This window comes from Mesoplodon bidens (assembly GCF_964165515.1).
Source record: "Mesoplodon bidens genome assembly, chromosome: 9".
Taxonomy (NCBI): Eukaryota; Metazoa; Chordata; class Mammalia; order Artiodactyla; family Ziphiidae; genus Mesoplodon; species Mesoplodon bidens.
In genome coordinates, this window is record NC_138166.1 from 99,398,083 (window position 1) to 99,419,425 (window position 21,343).

At 41.3% G+C, this 21,343-nt stretch overlaps 1 protein-coding gene across 1 annotated transcript in view; it reads left to right on the forward strand.

Moving 5' to 3' along the window:
* The window catches only part of LOC308623067 (contactin-associated protein-like 2), a gene marked incomplete at its 3' end in the record, with an annotated part of 168,855 nt that overhangs the window by 143,753 nt on the left and 3,759 nt on the right, over positions 1-21,343 (forward strand). The window contains exon 4 of the mRNA XM_081244947.1: positions 20,246-20,326. Coding sequence (XP_081101073.1) covers positions 20,246-20,326 — 81 coding nt within the window. The remainder of the gene's footprint in view (positions 1-20,245; positions 20,327-21,343) is intronic.

Consider the following 21,343-nt stretch of genomic DNA (forward strand, 5'->3'; position numbering starts at 1 on the left):
CTCCCTGTTCCCACGCCTGCCAGGACTCTCAGCTGTCACCTCCATCATGTGGGGCTGGGAAGGGCAAGTGACACAGGCGTGCACGTTGCTATAGCAACTTGTCTGTTGATGGCCGAACCACCGACTGCAGCGAGTCACAGTGTTCATTTCTGTCTCGCTCTTATGCAGGCAATGTTGTGAGAAGCCCATGAAAATGAAGTCAGTTTGAGCTCAGGGTTGTCCACTGATGTCTGTGTCTGTCATTGCCTCTGTCAAGGCAGGGCCCCGTGCTGCTAACTTTGCCTACTACACTGCATTTTTGAACATCCTTGTATATCACTTGGGCCATTCAAGGGAGCACAATATTCCAAATTAATCTGGTGCCACTTCCTTTTCTGACTTGTCATCCAGAAGACTATCACAGAAATCCCTGAGTGTGAATCCTCCCCGGGGAATCCCTGCCAGTCACCACGTAGAAGTGCTGATTCTGCCTTTGCTGGCAATTCGTGGCCTGTGTCCTGCCTATGGTTTCTGAAGTTGCAGAAACATTATGCTAGATGAAGTTTTTGACCCAACGCCAGTTGTTTTACTCATTTGAGAAGATCTTTGCTCAATTCTCTGTGCTCTGCACAGACTGTTCAGAAATGTCTAAAGATCAGGTGGATCCTTGATTCTGCTGTTGAGCTTCTGCCTGGGAACAATCCTGAAAGGCTTTAAAAAAAATTTTTTTTTAAGTAAAATCAATTTTATGTTAAAACGTAAATGTACATAAAAATCTATATGAATGTGGGGTGTAGTTATTTTAAACATAGAGAATGAGATTAATTGTGAAATTTCCCCACGAGAAAAGGCTAAAAGTGGTTTTCAAGAATTTACTTGGGAATTTTAACTTTTAGGAAATGGGAAAGGATAAAGACAGAAATGATAAATTTGTAAATGACTTCGATTGCTGAAATGCTTTCAGTGCATGGTTTTGTTTTATCCTGACAGTAGCTCTACATGGTCTGAGTGGACATTATTAACCACATTTTAAAGATTGAAAAAAGTGCAACTCGGAGAGAAAATGTACTCATTCCCACAGTAAACATCTAATGAGTGGCTGCAGCAGTGACTATGCATTAGCATCCCCTGCAGAGCTTTCTGGCCACCCTGACGCCTGCTCCCCATCCGGAGAGAGTCTTGATGTGCTGTCAGGACTGTGAACCAGTGGGTCCCAGTATTTATAGCACTTTGCTCAAAAGTATACAGAAAATAACATCATCAGGTCTAAAATTTGGGTATACTCACCTCTGATTCAGTGCTTTTCCCACTTTTCCTTTCTCTCAATGAAACATTTGAATCTAAATATCAGAAGATTCCAGTCCTTTACTCTGAACTGTTTTCCTATCTTCTATCATCCCTTCAGTATAATGCAGAAGCCTGAAATCATCAGTAATTTGCATATCTGTAGGTAAACCCCTGATACTAAATATGCCTTCCTTTTTATTTCCACTATCCCTTTTTTGATTTGGAATAAATCATCCCCAAGCCTGCTGGAGCCAATTAAATATTGTTTCACACTTTGTTGACATGAATGAGAAGAGCTAAGACAGAGCAACGTGGCTGGTACTGGAAGATTGTCACATTATCTTGATGCTGACGTGAGCCAGCACCAAGGAGGCATCTCTCTGGGGGGAACATCAGGAAGCTCTCATGAACAAGGATCATTTGTCTCACAAGATGCTCTTTGATGGCCGTTCCACCTGCCAGCCAGAAAATACAGCTGCCTTTTGAGATCTGAGGTTAATTCAAGGAAAGAACAGTTCAAAAAACAATGAAAATACCTAGCATGGGGGTTGTATATTCTACTTTCTGAGATCAACCTTGGAAGAAAAGACATTGTCTTGGGGCTGAAATTTTAAACTTTCACTTGTGCTACTGCAGCCGGAAAAAGTATTTCCAAAGCAAGAGCCCAGCGGGACATTGATAAAAGACTTAAAATATAGAGAGACTTAATGTTTAAAAGCCCTTTAGTTTTGCTTGTTCTCCCCTCTGACAGACCCCAGAGGAGGCAGAATCCCATTGGCTGGCTGTGATCTGGGTCATATACCACTGTGTTCTCAGAAACTGTCCTCTTCTCTATCCTGGTTTCTGAACACTTAGGAACAGAAAGGGTCAGTTTTACATTTAGATGAAATAGCAGTTACAACACAGACATCCTGCAAAGCCAAAGCCCCGTGGATATTGATGGAGCTGGTCCACAGAGAGCTGGAGTATAATCATCATCTTCCACTGAAGGCAACATTGTCTGCAAGTTGAGATACAGAGGTTGTAGCAGAAGATTAGATGTTTTTAATGCATATTATTATTCATTCTACTACCTTGAAAGACATAGGATGATAACAAAATCAGTAATGTCTAGGCATTTCCAAAAGAGCCATCCACAGTCAAATTATGGCCTTTGAATTTACTAGAAATTTCCACAAAGGGGGAGTAAAAGGAGACCCTTCATCTTTGCCTGATTCCTCAAATGATTAAATGTGTTTAAATATTCTCACAAATGATGAAACTCATCTTCTGACTAGATTTTAGGTGATTAAAAAAAAAAAGTTACTTTCACTGAACTCCCAAACCACAAATTCTGCAAGTCCAAAGCCTCTGCTGGGACCTGCATAGTGCCTGGTGGATGCGTTTCTCAGCAGAAATTTGAAGGCAGTGGCTCCAGGGTCTCCTGAAGACGTTAGTCTTCTGAATGGTGCCAAGTCTTGATCACAGTCTAGAAGAAAAGGTGAAATACATCACGGAATGTCTTTAAAAGACATATTTTGGCTTCCTCACTGTGATTGGGTTGCTTTCTCCTTCTTTCTTACTATTGTTAGTTTCTCAACTACCCCCTCCTTAGAAACGGAGGCCATTTCCATGAATCAGCAGACAATTCTGGCTAAGACTGCCCTGCTGATAAGGAACCCACACATTGTATTAGTAGGTGTGTTCACCTGGCTTGGTAACCATCATAACTGTGACCCAGCATTTCACCAAGTGAGAATCAGTCACTCTGATGCTATGGGACCCTGGACACACCATATTCCTGTGTGGTCTCAGGCTTTCCACCCAGCTGACTGCATTCTGCCACTGCACAGCCCACCCATGCAAGAACCAGCAGCAAGGAGACAAGAATTCTTTCCAAAAACAAATCAATAAACTCCAGAGAAACCAACAACCCAGTATTTTGAAAAACATCTGTTTTCTCTCATATATGCCTGTGAATGCGTCCGTACCATCAAGAACCTACGTGCCGACATCACAATGTTACCAAATTGGGTCCCACCACTCGCCACTCGAAAAATCAATACTCGAGAGAGACAAATGTTGGTAGAAAGGAAAATTGCTTTTAATCAGAACGCCGCAGTCTGGGGAGATGGTGGACTCAGTGTCCCCCAAAAACCACCTCCGAAGATTCTGCTCGGCCATGAAAGTTTAAGGGAAAGAAGGAAGTCATCTCAATGAATCACTGAGATGGGGGAGGTCAGAGTCGTCCCCATCCGCCACTGCGTGCAGGCTTGAGTGCAGGCTTGTCCACTCCCCGTGATACATCATCTCCTTAGATGCTGCCTTGTTCACACAGTTTGTCCATGAGATCCCTGAAGAGATCTGGTCATCTGTTAATTACTTGTTCTTCACTTCTTTGATCCACAGAACCAACAGATTAGGCAAGGTTTTGTGTGAGCAAAAGATTCGAAAGGTGTGCTAGGGCCAGAGATGAGTGGAACATGGGTGCCTGGTTTAAGGTTAGTGACAAGACAAAAGGGTGCCCCCTGCTAAGAGCTCTTTCCTGCCGAAAGCTGCTTACATTTTTCCTCCCTGATGTGCATGCTTTAGAGAATCACCTATTTTAAATGAGGAAAGGTCTCCAAGGACATGTCTAAGATAACTATTTATTAAATCCCTTGGCTGTTTTTTCTTAGACTGCTCTTAATATTGAGCAGTAATAGACTCCCCCTCTACATTCAAAATACTCAGGAATTGTCCTCAGAAATGAAAGCAGGGTTCCATTAGTAGCTTTCACAAGACTAAAAAGAAATAGCGTTCAAGGAAATGAAGCCAAGGGGCATTCTGTCATGCAGATCATTTAAAAGCACACAATGAGTCAGCATATCACCCCCCCCCAAAAAGACAAGGTCTCAGAAGGAATTATTTCAGTTCCTTCTCAGGCATCATGTTAAATGAAAACACACATGCACAGGAACAGCAGGAGGTGTGAATCACCGGGAGTCTCAATTAAACCTCTGCTACTCAGAGTGAGGCTGTACTCCAACTCCCCCGCCGCCCATTAGAAATGCAGACTCGCAGCCCAAGGCACTCAGAATCTGCATTTTAATCAGATTCCAGGTGGTTTGTGAGAGCCTTCAAGTTGGAAAGCTCTGAACCAAAGCACTCAGGAATCAGTTTATTTTCTCCTAAAGGCACATCAGAACGAGGTGTACAGAGGAAGACAAAGCCTACACAACCCACTCAAGGCCAATGAGCCCCCTTCTCCTAGTTACTCAAGGCAGAGGTGCTTCATCCCTGACCTCCAGAGCCCTGTATAAGTGCCAGCACCTAGAGGGGGAGGCCTGCATGCAATCTGAAAGCCGTTTTCCCTCAGAAAGGGGTTTAAATGGTACTTCCCAGATTTATCACATGCCCCCAGGTTTGGGCTTCCTCCTTCTTGCATTCCTGTTAACATGAGCCTGGAATTATAAACCCCTGTGGCAGAGGGAAAGGAGTGATGGCCCGTGCACGGATGGAGCGGTCATCCCCCCAGTGGAGGAAGATGCACACACCCGGACTCCCAGCCCCTCTCTCTGGGATCCCCGATCTAGACTTTCCAGGCTCGGCTTAGAACTACAGCAAGGTGCACAGAACTCCTGAATGAGCCCAGAGAGCTGGTTCCAGCAGCCCTGGTCTGGTACCTCCCAGCCCCATGACTGTGACCGAACCGCTGTCCTGTGTTTCAGCCACCTCAGCTGTGGGAGAGGTCACAGACCAACCCTGTCAACGTGGGCTGTAAGGATCCATGATCCACAGTGCCTGCAACATTAGCCAACCAGAGCTTTGACAGTCGACTTAGAAACCACTAGCACGAAATACAAAAGAAGCGACAATTTGCCCACCTGAAAAGCAACAAGACCTCTTTGACATGAAAAGGATATCATACATCTTGTCTTCGTGTTTACATGGAGTCTGAGCTTCTGTCAATAATGAGCTGTTTCTAATCCAAATACCTCCTACAGTTAATCAGACAAAAGAATGCAATGGCAGCCTCGTTTGGGAGTATCAGTGGATCTCCTTCCGAAAGGCAACTGAGGCAGTTTAGAAGTTGGCTAAGAAAACCGATGGAAGGAGGGAATTTAGTAAAAATCGATTGCTCTTTCAGTACCTTCATTTAAAGTTGGCATTACTTAAACAACCAAGATCTATAGTAGAGGATGGCAAGTTCCTTTATTCTGTTTCTTTGCACCTAATTAACCTCTTTTGGTCACTGGATCTCCTACACTGGAGCAAGCAGCTGCCACTTGGCCACTCTTTTAAGAAGCTGGAAACGTAAGGCTTGATTACTTTCCCACGTCAAAGCCCAAAATTCATACTCTCTTCACTGCTGGGGCTCTGAAATTCTGGCTGGTCACCTTTCTGTAGAAACTGACGTGAAGGGTGTAGTAGAAACACAAAACTGAGGCTCACCAAGGTCCTGCCAGATAGGGTTTGGCTGGCTAAAAACCTGCTGGCCTTGAGAAATCTCTCCCTCCTGAAAATGATCAGCAATAACCTCTCTGAAAATAAAGGAGCGTCCCCTGAGATCTTCAGCATCTTACCTGACAACACTTTGTTTTCATATGAGTTTCCAAAGTATCAGTCAATAGTGAATGGCTAAAAGAGTTTGAAAAAAATTATTTTCTGCTATAGAGCTCAGATTTGAAGAGAGTGAATAAAGTGAAAGGAAGCAAAGAAACTGGGAAGAACAAAGACATATTTACAACATGGAGCGCAGACTCCACTACAAAAAGGATGTTGCCATTGAAATTAAATTATAATTAATAGCAGCAGTTTTGTTGAAGTATCTCAAATTATCCCATTAGATGCTGAAGCCCAAGTGGTTTCCATGGCAATATTTTCTCTAGATGTCAGCTACTATCTAATTTTTTGGTCCCTGGTATATGACAACCTGAAGCATTTAGTGCCTTTCATTTTGGGGGAGTTTTCTGCTAGACAATCTCGGTTTATTTTTATATGCATTTAAATGTGTGTTTTATGTGCAATGGGTTTCTGAGCCTAAAGTCTACAATTTTACGTATTTTGAAATTTAGTAAATAAGAATCACAATTACCTTGTTTATGTTCTGTATTTTTTAAATTTTTTATATTTTATTTTTATACAACTTTAAAGGTTACACTCCATTTACAGTTATTACAAACTATTGACTATATTCCCCATGTTGTACAATACATCCTTGTAGCCTATCTTACACTCAATAGTTTGTACCTCTCACTTATTGTCTGTCTTTTTGATTATAACCGTCCTAGTGGGTATGAAGTATCTCACTGTGGGTTTGATTTGCATTTCCCTGAAGTGTAGTAATATTGAACGACTTCTCATATGTTTATCAGCCACTTCTATATCTTATTTGGATAAATGTCAATTCAAATCCTTTGCCCACTTAAAAAATTGGGCATGTCTTTTTATTATTGAGTTGTGAGTGCTCTTTATATATTCTAGATATAAGTTATTTCCCTTATCCCCAAATAAGAGATATACCTTATCAGATATATAATTTGACAATATTTTTTAACCTATGGGTTGTCTTTTTGCTTTTTTTATGGTGTTCTTTGAAACACAAAAGTTTTAAATTTCATTGATGTCCAATTTATTTTTTCTTTCATTGTTTGTGCTTTTGGTATCATATTTAAGAAATTATTACCTAATCCAAGATCGTGAAGATTTATGCCTATGTTTTCTTCTAAGAGTTTTATAATTTTAGTTCTGAAATTTAGGTCTTTGATCCATTTTGAGTTAACTTTCTTATATATGATTGTGAAATTGGGGTCCAACTTCATTCCTTTGCATGTGGAGTCCAGTTATTATTGTGATATAATTCACATATTATACAATTTACCCATTTAAAGTATACAATTCAATGGCTTTCGGTATATTACATTATTAATCTTTTAAAAATTGTAGTAAAATATATATAACATACATTTGCCATCTTAAACATTTTTAAATGTTTAATTCAGTGGCATTAGTCACACTCACAATACTGTGTAACCATTACCACTCTCTATTTCCAAAACTTTTTCATCATCCCAAATAGAAGTTCTCACCATAGGCAATAACTCCCCATTCCTCTCTCCCCAGTCCCTCGTAAGCTCTAATCTACTTTCTGTCTCTATGAATTTGTCTACTCTAGGTAACTCATGAAATGGAATCATACAACATTTGTCCTTTTGTATCTGGTTTATTTCACTTAGCATAATGTTCATCCATGTTGTAACATGTATCAGTACTTCATTTCTTTTTATGGTTGGAAAATATTCCAATGTATGTACCACATTTTATTTGTCCATGGACGAATATTTGGGTTGTCTCTACTTTTTGGCTATTATGAATAATGCTGCTGTACACATCAGCACACAAGTATCTGTTTGAATGCTTGCTTTCAATTCCTTTAGACATATACCTAGGAGTGGAATTGCTGGATCATATGATAATTGTATATTTAGCTTTTCTTTTTTAATAGATCTTTATTGAAGTATCATTACTTCATAATACTCTGTTAGCTTCTGTTGCACAACAAAGCCAATCAGCCATATGCATACACATGTCCCCATATCCCCTCCCTCTTGAGCCTCCTTCCCATCCTCCCTATCCCACCCCTCTAGGTCATTGCAAAGCACCGAGCCGATCTCCCTGTGCTATGCTGCTGCTTCCCACCAGCCAACTATTTTGCATTTGGTCGTGTATGTATGTCGATGCTACTCTCACTTTGCCCCAGCTTCGCCCTCCCAACCCATGTCCTCAAGTCCATTTTCTATGTCCATCTCTTTATTCCTGCCCTGAAACTAGGTTCATCAATACCTTTTGTTTTTTTTAGATTCCATATATATGCATTAGCATACGGTATTTGTTTTTCTCTTTCTGACTTACTTCATTCTGTATGACAGACTCTAGGTCCATCCACCTCACTACAAATAACTCAATTTCATTTCTTTTTATGGCTGAGTAATATTCCATTGTATATATGTGCCACATCTTCTTTATCCATTCATCTGTTGATGGACATTTAGGTTGGTTCCATGTCCTGGCTATTGTAAATAGTGCTGCAGTGAACCTTATGGTACATGTCTCTTTTTGAATTACGGTTTTCTCAGGGTATATGCCCAGTAGTGGGATTGCTGGGTCATATGGTAGCTCTATTTTTAGTGTTTTAAGGAACCTCCATACTGTTTTCCATAGTGGTTGAATCAATTTACATTCCCACCAACAGTGCAAGAGGGTTCCCTTTTCACCACACCCTTTCCAGCATTTATTCTTTCTAGATTTTTTGATAAAGGCCATTCTGACCGGCATGAGATGATACCTCATTGTGGTTCTGATTTGCATTTCTCTAATAATTAATGATGTTGAGCATATTTTCAAGTGCCTCTTGGCCATCTGTATGTCTTCCTTGGTGAAATGTCTATTTAGGTCTTCCACCCATTTTTTAACTGGATTGTTTGTTTTTTTGATATTGAGCTCCATGAGGTGTTTGTGTATTTTGGAGATTAATGCTTTGTCTGTTGTTTCATTTGCAAATATTTTCTCCCATTCTGAGGGTTGTCTTTTTGTCTTGTTTATGGTTTCCTTTGCTGTGCAAAAAGCTTTTAAGTTTAATTAAGTCCCATTTGTTTATCTTTGTTTTTATTTCTGTAACCCTAGGAGGTGGGTCAAAAAAGATCTTGCTGTGGTTTATGTCAAAGAGTGTTTTTCCCATGTTTTCCTCTAAGAGTTTTATAGTGTCTCATCTTACATTTAAGTCTTTAATCCATTTTGAGTTTATTTTTATGTATGGTGTTAGGTAGTGTTCTAATTTAATTCTTTTACATGTAGCTGTCCAGTTTTCCCAGCAACACTTATTGAAGAGGCTGTCTTTTCTCCGTTGTATGTTCTTGCCTCCTTTGTCATAAATTAGGTGCCCATATGTGCATGGGTTTATCTCTGGGCATTCTATCTTTCACCATTGATCTATATTTCTGTTTTTGTGCCAGTACCATACTGTCTTAATTACTGTAGCTTTGTGGTATAGTTTGAAGTTGGGGAACCTGATTCCTCCAACTCTGTTTTTCTTTCTCAAGATTGCTTTGGCTATTTGGGGTCTTTTGTGTTTCCATATGAATTGTAAAAGTTTTTGTTCTAATTCTGTGGAGAATGCCATTGCTAGTTTGATAGGGATTGCAATGAATCTATAGATTGCTTTGGGCGGTATAGTCATCTTCACAGTATTGATTCTTCCAATCCAAGAATGTGGTATATTTCTCTATCTGTTTATGTCATCTTTTATTTCTTTCATCAGTGTTTTATAGTTTTCTAAGTACAAGTCTTTCGCCTCCTTAGGCAGGTTTATTCCTAGGTATATTATTCTTTTTGTTGCAGTGGTAAATGGGAGTGTTTCCTTAATTTCTCTTTCTGATTTTTCATTGTTGGTGTATAGGAATGCAAGAGATTTCTGTGCATTAATTTTGTATCCTGCAACCTTACCAAATTCATTGATTAGTTCTAGTAGTTTTCTGGTGGCACCTTTAGGATTTTCTATGTACAGTAGTATCATGTCATCAGCAAACAGTGACAGTTTTACTTCTTCTTTTCCAATCTGTATTCCTTTTATTTCTTTTTCTTCTCTGATTGCTGTGGCTAGGACTTCCAAAACTATGTTGAGTAAGAGTGGTGAGGGTGGACATCCTTGGCTTGTTCCTGATCTTAGTGGAAATGCTTTCAGTCTTTCACCATTGAGTATGATGCTTGCTGTGGGTTTGTCATATATGACCTTTATTATGTTGAGGTAGGTTCCCTGTATGTCCACTTTCTGGAGAGTTTTTATCATAAATCGGTGTTGAATTTTGTCAAAAGCTTTTTCTGCATCTATTGAGATGACCATATGGTTTTTATTCCTAATTTGTTAATGTAGTGTATCACATTGATTGATTTGCCTATATTGAAGAGTCCTTGCATCCCTGGGATAAATCCCACTTGATCTTGGTGTATGATCCTTTTAATGTGCTGTTGGGTTCTGTTTGCTAGTATTTTGTTCAGGATTTTTGCATCTATGTTCATCAGTGATATTGGTCTATAATTTTCTTTTTTTGTGATATCTTTTTCTGGTTTTGCTATCAGGGTGATGGTGGCCTCATAGAATGAATTACGGAGTGTTCTCCCTCTGCAATTTTTTGGAAGAGTTTGAGAAGGATCGGTGTTAGCTCTTCTCTAAATGTTTGATAGAACTCACCTATGAAGCCATCTGATCCTGAACTTTTCTTTGTTGGAAGATTTTAAATTATGGTTTCAATTTCATTACTTGTGATAAGTCTGTTTATATTTTCTAATTCTTCCTGGTTCAGTCTTGGAAAATTGTACCTTTCCAAGAATTTGTCCATTTCTTCGTGGTTGTCCACTTTATTGGCATATAGTTGTCTGTAGTAGTCTGTTATAATCCTTTGTATTTCTGCAGTGTCAGTTCTGATTTCTCCTTTTTCATTTCTAATTTTATTGATTTGCATCCTCTCCCTTTTTTTCTTGATGAGTCTGGCTAAGGGTTTATCAATTTTGTTTATCTTCTCAAAGAACCAGCTTTTAGTTTTATTGATCTTTGATATTGTTTACTTTGTTTCTATTTCATTTATTTCTGCTCTGATCTTTATGATTTCTTTCCTTCTACTGACTTTGGGTTTTCTTTGTTCTTCTTTCTCTAGTTATTTTAAGTGTAGGGTTAGATAGTGTATGACATTTCCTTGTTTCTTGAGGTGAGATTGTATTGCTATAAACTTCCCTCTTAGAACTGCTTTCGCTGCGTCCCATAGGTTTTAGGTCATCGTGTTTTCATTGTCATTAGTTTCTATGTATTTTTTAATTTCTTCTTTGGTTTCTTCAGTGATCTCTTTGTTATTTAGTAGCACACTGTTTAGCCTCCATGTATTTGTGTTTTTTTACAGTTTTTTTCCTGTAATTGATTTCCAATCTCGTAGCAGTGTGGTCAGAAAAGATGCTTGATACGATTTAAATTTTCTGAGGCTTGATTTGTGACCCAAGATGTGATCTATCCTGGAGAATGTTCCATGTGCACTTGAGAAGAAAGTGTATTCTGCCACTTTTGTGTGGAATGTTCTATAAATATAAATTAGACCTATCTGATCTATTGTGTCATTTAAAGCTTGTGTTTCCTTATTTATTTTCCGTTTGGATGATCTGTCCCTTGGTGTAAGTGGGGTGTTAAAGTCCCCTACTATTATTGTATTACTGTCTATTTCTTCTTTCATGGTTGTTAGCATTTGCCTTATGTATTGAGGTGCTCCTATGTTGGGTGCATAAACATTTATCCTTGTTATATCTTCTTCTTGGATTGATCCTTTGATCATTATGTAGTGTCCCTCCTTATCTCTTGTAACAGTCTTTATTTTAAAGTCTATTTTATCTGATATGAGAATTGCTACTCCAGCTTTCTTTTGATTTCCATTTGCATGGAATATCTTTTTCCATCCCTTCACTTTCAGACTGTATGTGTCCCTAGGTCTGAAGTGGGTTTCTTGTAGACAGCATACATATGGGTCTTGTTTTTGTATCCATTCAGCCAGTCTGTGTCTTTTGGTTGGGGCATTTAATCCATTTACCTTCAAGGTTATTATTGATATATATGTTCCTATTACCATTCTCTTAATTGTTTTGGGTTTGTTTTTGTGGGTCTTTCTCTTCTGTTGTGTTTCCTGCTTAGAGAAATTTCTTTAGCATTTGTTGTAAAGCTGGTTTGGTGGTGCTGAACTCTCTTAGCTTTGGCTTCTCTGAAAAGCTTTTGACTTCTCCATCGAATCTGAATGAGATCCTTGCTGGGTAGAGTAATTGTGGTTGTAGGTTTTTCTCTTTCATCACTTTAAGTATATCCTGCCACTCCCTTCTGGCCTGCAGAGTTTTCCACTGAAAAATCAGCTGATAACCTTATGGGCATTCCTTTGTATGTTACTTTTTGTTTTTCTCTTGCTGCTTTTAATATTTTTTCTTTGAATTTAATTTTTGTTAGTTTGATTAATATGTATCTTGGTGTGTTCTTCCTAGGGTTTATCCTGTATGGGACTCTCCTTGCTATTTCCTTTCCCATGTTAGGGAAGTTTTCAATTATAATCTCTTCAAATATTTTCTCAGACCCTTTCTTTTTCTCTTCTTCTTCTGGGACCTCTATAATTCGAATGTTGGTGTGTTTAGTGTTGTCCCAGAGGTCTCTGAGATTGTCTTCAATTCTTTTCATTCTTTTTTCTTTATTCTGCTCCTTGGCAGTTATTTCCACCATTTTGTTTTCCAGCTCACTTATTCGTTCTTCTGCCTCAGTTATCCTGTTATTGATTCCTTCTAGTGTATTTTTCATTTCAGTTATTATGTTGTTCATCTCTGTTTGTTTGTTCTTTGGTTCTTCTAGATCTTTGTTAAACATTTCTTGTATTTTCTCAATCCGTGCCACCATTCTGTTTCCGAGATTCTGGATCATCTTTACTATCATTACTCTGAATTCTTTTCCAGGTAGATTGCGTATTTCCTCTTCATTTATTTAGTCTTGTAGGTTTTTACCTTACTCCTTCATCTGTGACATATATTTTTGCTGTCTCTCTTTTTTTTTTTTTTTTTTAATAAGTGGGATTGTGTTCCTGTCTTACTGGTTGTTTGGTCTGAGGCTTCCAACACTGGGGTTTGTAGGCTATTGGGTAGAGCTGGGTCTTGGTGCTGAGATGAGGAACCCCATGAGACCTCACTCCAATGAATATTCCCTGGGGTCTGAGGTTCTCTGTTAGTCCAGTGGTTCAAACTCAGAGCTCCCACTGCAGGAGCTTCAGCCTGACCCTGGGGTCGTGAACCAAGATCCCACAAGCCACCTGGGGTGGCAATAAAAAAAATAATAATAATAACAAAATAACAAATCAAATTAGGCTAGTAAACTAACAGATATGCTAGGAAGAATATAAAAATAAAAATATAGATGAATCAACAACCAGAAGGTACAACAGTATCACAATAGTGAAAAAGAGGAGGAGGGAAAAAAGAGGGGGGGGCAGGAAGGCCTTGGCTGTCGAGAGTGGGACCTAAGCAAGGGCAAGGTTTGGGTGGTGGGTGGGGCCAATGCTCAGGACCCACAGGGCTGGAAAAGGCCCTGGGGGCTGTGGAGGGTGGGGCTTAGGCTCAAGGAACAGAAGGGGCCCAGGTGTGCCCCCCACTCCTGGTCTCAGAGGGCAAGGGATCGCCTGGGAGCTCAGCAGTCTCCCCAGCCCAAGTGTGTGGGGCAATTGCCCTCCGCTCCTGTCCCACTCTTCCCAGAGGGCCCCTCCCGCCTGCCTCTCCTGATCTCCCTGGCCTCCCTCCTATGCCCCCAGGACCCACACGGCCTGGATGGGGCTTTGGAGGAGAGGTACCGGCCTGGGAGCTCAGCAGGCTCCCCAGCCTGAGTGGGCCAGGCGATCGCCCTCTCCTCTCCTGCTCTTCCTGGAGAGTCCCTCCCGCCTGCGTCTCCTGATCTCCCCAGCCTCAGGGGTGCTGATCCTGTCTGGCCTCCACTTTTCCTCCCCCCATCAGTCCCCCTATGTCCTACTGGTTCACTTTGGGGTTCCTCCCATCTCCTTGGGTGTCAAGAGTCCCCCACCAGCAGCCAGCAGGCACCCTAGTTGTGGGGAGACGCTAACTCCGCATCTTCCCACACTGCCATCTTGACTCCGCCTCTTGTATTTTTTTTTAATGCTTTACCACTGCTTTTCCACCCTACCTGCTCAATGAGACAGGCAAGAAATTTAAGGCTAAAGAATTCAAATCTCTTTTTAATATTCCATTCTTATGAATATCTTTTAAATCAGCTTACTGTTCTTAAGTACCTGCCTTGAAACTTCCTCTCAATTCTTCACATTCTGTAAAGGCAGTCAAAATTATAATCTGACAGTAATGTTTTAAAGCACAGTTAGCACTCTTCATGATTTCACAGGTGTTACCCTAATGGTGATAACCATTCTCTCTGTGCCGTTTGGGCCCATGAGGGAATTGTATCTGGAATATTGGGTTTCTCTTCTTACGATGTTGGTTCAGAGTTCGTAGTTTATCACATTGCTCAGCTGATGCTATCATCGTGGAATTATCTTTGTCAGGTAAAATGCCTCACATGCTCACTTTTGACGCCAGACAAGTGCAGTCGGAAGCCTTTAGACATCTGTGGGCCTCCCCAGACAGCCCACCAACCACAGAGAAAACAACTGGGCTAAATTAGTTGGTCGCCTTAATGATGGTGATGATTTGATAAAGCCAGTGTAGACCCCTTCTTCCTCATCAGAGACACTTCAGCTTAGCGCCTTGCAAGTGATTTCTGGAGCCAATTCCTGGCTCCACCACTTCTTGGTCATGGGACCTCAGCCAAGTGTTCAGCCTCCAAAATGGGATGAATACACCAACCTTACAAGGTTCACAGGAGGAGGAAATGAGCTAATCCATGAAAAGAACTTAAAACAGTGCCAGACTTGTGGGAAGTGCTATTAATATTATTTCCTAAATAGCTTGCTCCCAAAACTTGAATTTCACGTAAATTTACTTTTTGTGCTCTATGGTAGAAGGAAAACACTTCTAGGCTGATTCCGCCACAGCGAACACTTGCTACTCTGGGTCCCAGAGAGTTTTATATGTGAGGAAAGTATAGTCCAAGTAATGAGTAATTTCATGTAGTCCTAAAATTTAGAGCTTTACCACGCATCCGTCACCTACGTGATGATTGGGGGCCCTTGTTGTGCGAGGTCCCTCACCTGGCGGCAGGTACAGGGTAGGCTGAGAACCAGCTGCCCGAGGAGGGCCGCACCCTCGCCCCGCCTGGCACACGGACAGAAGAGGCAAGGATTAGACTGTCTTTTGCTTTCCTGATGAAGTCTTCCTAGAATGTAGCAAAGGGCAGGCAGAGGCCTTTAGAAGTGGAATAAAACAGTCACGGTTTCTATGCTTTGGGGGTAAGAAGGTGTATTTTTACTCACCCTGTCCTAATTTCTGACCATTTTACTATATCTGTATGATTACGAGGAACAGCTCCCCCTGGGCCTGCTGTTACAGAGTGTGTGTGTTCTTCCCTTTTTTTTCCGACCTGAAGTTGGAGGAAGAGAAAGGGCAGGTGCGCCAGCGCTGAGCTCTTAGCTTGCTTCCCAGGTTGAAGACAGAGGTGATGGGAAGGGAGGCCGTCTGTGTGTGGAACTGTCCGAGTGTGTTTGGGGGCCTGGGATGCACGTGCCTTCTCCGTGGGCTCTGCAGCATTGGCCAAGCTGTTTAACAAGCATGTCCACGGGAGAAGCATCCCCCACCGTCAGTTCCTGCAGCAACATGTCTGCCTGTCCCCGCTGGGGGGAGGCGGGGAGGAGAGCTGATCTCTGGCTGATGGGGCAAAGGAAACATGGTCTGTCAGTGTAAAGGGGATGACCAGACAAACAGGACGTGTGCAAGGGAAATAAGCAGGAACACGCTTCCAGGAGACACTAAATCAGAGCTGGAATAGCACCACACTTTAGTGTTATCACATAGTGTGTCAACTGAGAAAAAACATGCACAACCAAAAAGTTGAGAATTATGTTTTATGCAGTGGACATACTGAGGACTTGAGCCCGGGAGACAGACTCTCAAATAGCTCTGAGGGACTGCTCCGAAGAGGTTAGGGAGGGGCCCGGATATATGGGAGTTTTTGCAACCAAAACAAGTAGTTGGTACATCAACAGATTACTATTAATTAAAGAATAACCAGACTTCTCAAGTTAATGGAGTAAGCAATTTTTTATGTATGGGAAAATTCCAGAGTCTGGCCTCATGGAGATCATTCCTTTGATAGGCACTTTAACTATCTAGGGCCAGTATCCTGTTTTCTCCATCCTGAATCTCCTCAGGTTGCACTGTGGGGGTGGGCGTGGCTGATGGCTTGATGGCAGCAACATCCTTTGCCAGGTGACATTCTTTGTCCACCAGTGTCATTTGGGACCCAGAAGAAAAGTGTATTGAATACAGTCTTTGCCTATTCAACACAAATCTGGTCCTGAGACTTAATATCTAAAGTCTATTTTGGAACTCCACTGGTGGCACAGTGGTTAAGATCCGCCTGCCAGTGCAGGGGACACGGGTTCGAGCTCTGGTCCGGGAAGAGCCCACATGCCTTAGAGCAACTAAGCCCGTGTGCCACAACTACTGAGCCTGCGCTCAAGAGCCCATGAGCCACGACTCCTGAGCTTGTGTGCCACAACTACTGAAGCCCGCACGCCTAGAGCCTGTGCTCCACAACAGGAGAAGTCACCGCAGTGAGAAGCCCATGCACCGCAACGAAGAGTAGCCCCCACAAGCCGCAACTAGAGAAAGCCAGCGTGCAGCAGCAAAGACCCAACACAGCCATACATACATACATAAATGAATAAAAAATAAAGTCTATTTTGGACCTACTCATGACATTTCCCAAAATATAGGTTCCCTGATACTCCAGCACCACTAAAATGGCTCTGCTCTCCTAGCAACCTTGGAGGAGGTGAGGTGGGAGGGGCATAAAGGTCGGCAGCAGAATGGAGCCAGTGTCACGGATGAGGTCTGTGGTTTGGCCTCATCTGTGTCTCTTGGCCTCCATGTTTCTTTATGTGAATTTCCAAGAGGACGTTGGTACCCAGGGGAAAGGACAGTTACAATGAAATCATTTGAAATATATCTGTCAAAGTAGCAAATCAGTCTGCATGCCAGGATAAAGTGGATTTGCCTCCAGGGAGTAAGCATTCACATGCATTAGGACAACCAGGCTCAAGGTATAAACAAAGCCAGGAAAACAGGGATGGCCATGCAAACACAGAACCCTGTCCTTGAATTTCATGAGGACTTCTGTTGGGCCTGGGGGTTTTCCACTGATTGTTTTCTGATAATAACCAGACTAGTGGACCCAGGAATCATTAGCAGCTTTTCTATATTCAATATGTTCCTTTCCTTTGTTGGGAAGAGTAAGAATGCTGCCTTGCTTTAAGGGTAGAGTTGAGTTTAGGCAGCTGACTTTCAAAATAGTACCTGCATGGGGGACTTTATTATTAGAAGAGGCTATATAAATGTTTAGCACATCTTAATGGACTGATTTTAATTATACCGGTCAACGAACATCCAATTAGTTCTGCTACTTGTCTGCACTGTTTGTCATTGGGGCTGCAAATATAATTAAGATTGGCCCCTGCCTTTAAGAGGATGAATACCGGGCCTCCCTGGTGGCGCAGTGGTTGAGAGTCCGCCTGCCGATGCAGGGGATACGGGTTCGTGCCCCGGTCTGGGAGGATCCCATATGCCGCGGAGCGGCTGGGCCCGTGAGCCATGGCCGCTGAGCCTGCGCATCCGGAGCCTGTGCTCCGCAACGGGAGAGGCCACAGCAGTGAGAGGCCTGCGTACCACCAAAAAAAAAAACAAAACAAAAAACAAAACAAAAAAGAGGATGAATACCATGTAAGGAGTGATGAAAATTAAGGTGATAGCCATTGAAAGGAGGGCAGACGCTTCATCTGCTGTGGCTGAAGATGGTTTCAGGAAAGACGCAAGATTTAATGGACAAAGAGAAGAAGGGCGAACCAGGTGTCCTGACAGAGAGTGCCGTGTGGATGAGCAAAGGCACGTCCCCCTCAAGCATCAGGAATCCGTGTGCCTAGAATGTTGAGTTGGAAAAGTGGTTCCATGAGGAAAGAGGCAGGAGAGAAATTCGTCTCAAGGGAAGCCTTCCTCCCCATGTCAAGGAGTTCAGATTTTATAACAGAGGCGATCCTGGGGTATTTCTAATGTTCTTTTCTAGTTCTTATTATTCTCCTTGGGTCATCGCAGGTCACATCCATACCTTCCACTAGTGTTTGTATCAATAACTTCAAGAGAACCAGAGAGAGGATGTCAACCTCTTGGCATTTGTGTTTTTCTGCAGTTTTGTGGCCAAGGACGCAAAGCTCTCTTTGGAGCAGGAACTGTGCTGTGTCCCACCATCCATGTTACCTGAAGCAGGAGAGCAAACAGTTTTGCAGTGTCATGAATACCGAACGACAGAATCATGACAAAGTTGCCACTGTAATTGTTTTGTTACCAAATATGTTTTGAAGATTTATGTTATTGATATTTAAGGGTCAGGAGATTTCTGTGTTTATCCAAAGGAGATGAGAGATATGACCCACTCACCCCAATGTCTAGTAGTTATGGCCATACATCCTCCAGGTACCTCAGATTCAATGTGTCCAAACAAAACAAGTCTATCTCCCCAAACCCTGAAGAAAAGGCTCTTCCTCCCATAGGCCCTACGTAAGCTAAACTGTCTGAAAGCTGGCATTTCCTCAACAGCTTACCTGTCTGTGTCTTCCTGGCCCTTGAAAGGCAGGACAGGGAAGATTATTGACTTTGGAATTAACCCTACCTGGGTGTTAATCCCAGCTAGGCCACTTACAAGCTCTGAAGCTTTTGACTTTTTAGAAGGATGTAGACCAAATCGAGTCCAGAGAAAGGCAAATACAATGTCAAAAGACCTAGAAACTGGGCCCCAGAGGCGCAGTGAAGGTGCAGGCCTTTATCCTTGAAAAACAGCTCTCAGTCTTTGAAGGGGGGTTGACGTCAGGGAATTATGTGTATTGATAACCAAATCTTACTGTGTCCTATGAGTGTGTGAGTTACAACGTGGAAGCTGCCCCATAATTTCAGGCAGTTCACTATAAATAGGGTCATAACTAAAACCACATCCATGCTTCAGATTCGTAGTTTGACTATATAAACCAAACTCTTCAATGAGGCACGGGAAGTTCTCATTAATAACAATTTTCATCTTTTTTATTGTTTACTGTATATCCCCAGCACTTAGAATAGCAACTGACATATGGTAGGCATTCTGCAAAGGCTTGTTGAAATGGGGAGAGGAATAGAAAATTTATTAGGCAGTTAATATTCTTCTCAACGCTTATAAGATATTATCCTCTTACACATTCCTGAAGTGTACAATGTTTTACTAGGGCCATGTAAAATATTCATTTAAAGAAATGATTACTTTTTAAAACAAAAACACTAATTTGAAAAGATACATGCACCCCAATATTTATGGCGGCATTATTTACAATTGCCAAGATATGGAAGCAATCTCAATATTTATGGAAGCATAAATTACAATAGCCAAGATATGGAAGCAACCTAACTGTCCATCAACAGATGAATGGATTAAGAAGATGTGGTACCTATATATACAATGGAATACTACTCAGCCATAAAAAGGAATGAAATTTTGCCATTTACAATAACGTGGATGGACTTGGAGGGCATTATGCTAAGTGAAATAAGTCAGACAGAGAAAGACAAATACTGCATGATATCACTTACATGTGGAATCTAAAAAATACAACAAACTAATGAATATAACAAAAAAGAAGCAGACTCACAGATATAGAGAACAAACTAGTGGTTATGAGTGGGGAGAGGGAGGGGGAGAGGGGCAAGATAGGGGTAGGGGGCCAAGAGGTAAAACCACTATGTATAAAATAAATAAACACAGGGAATATAGCCAATATTTTATAATAACTATAAATGGAGTATAACCTTTAAGAATTGTGAATCACTATATTGTACACCTATAACTTATATAATATTGTACATCAGCTATACTTCAATTTTAAAAAATATTTTTTAATGATTACTTTTTAAACTAATGCTGTAAGCTGTAAAAAGCTCATTGGCGAGTATATCCAGTGCCACCAGTTATGAAAGGGATAAAAGTGGGTTGGAAGCAGATTTCAGCCAAACTTAAGTATTCTAATACATAAACTTGTCTGTCAGTACTTCTCCCAAAGAGGTACGCTGTTCATCTGGGAGTTGTACAAAGGCAAACAGCAGACACTAAAGTGGCTGTGATTCTTGTGGGAAACAACAGCAAAATGGGTTTAGATGAAATGGAGATCTCATTTGGGAAAACAGGCTGTTGAAGGGTTGTATGAAAAACTAGGTATCAAATTAACTGGGATAAATGATATATATTTCATTTCTTCCTCTACAGCCAGTGCTGATTTTCCATATAACCCGGGACAAGGCCAGGCTATAAGAAATGGAGTCAACAGAAACTCGGCCATCATCGGAGGTAGGTGACTTACAGGACAGGCTTTCCTGTAACTTCTCATCTGTGGGGAGTAGTCATTGTCAATAAAACCATAGTCCAGGGGAAAAGGAGTTATCTGGATTTGTACTTTATTCATTTCGCTGTTTAAATATGACTGAAGATTGAGAAGTACACATTGTGGAGAAAGTGGTCAATGTAACCTGGCTACTTTTTATGCTGACTTATAAAAAAACAAAAAAACAAAAAAAAAAAAACAAAAAACAGTAGTACGGAGCTAGCCAGCATCAGAATATGCAAGCAGGCAGTCATGGCAACAGCCAGAACATTCCTTTATGCCCTCCAGTCTTTTCCACTCTCATCCCCTTGCATCCCAAGTGGTCCATAATAGCTTACTACAAAATCAGGAAGGACTATGCCAGTCTGGTTTCAGTTATCTTAATAAAAATTATCAGAAAATTAATAAGCAGGGACTTCCCTGGTGGTCCAGTGGGTAAGACTCCATGCTCCCAATGCAGGTGGCAGGGGTTCGATCCCTGGTTGGGGAACTAGATCCCACGTGCATGCTGTAACTAAGAGTTCACATGCCGCAACTAAGAGTCCGCGTGCCGCAGCTAAGAAGTCCACATGCTGCAACTAAGACCTGGTGTAGCCAAAATAAATAAATAAATAAATAAATAAACAAATAAATATTTTTTTAAAAAGAAAATTAATAAGCCAGAGTATCTAAAATATTCCAGTCTTTTCTTCTCACCAGAATACCTGCAGAATAATTCGACTCTCCTAGTATAGCTCCTTGTGTTTGGATCAGTATCAATAACCCTGTTGCCTGTTGCCTTCTTTTCTCCCTGCTTCTTCTGCCTTATTTCATAAAAATGTTTCCTGCCTCTCTAAGTATGGCTAATATTGTAAGCTTATCAAGGGTTTTAAACTCAGCCAATCAGCTCAGCTTATTCAGTAGGTTTATTTTCCACAGGAAGAAAGTAAACACCTATATATACGTATGTGACTGTGAAATTAGAATACATTCAAAATGGTGCT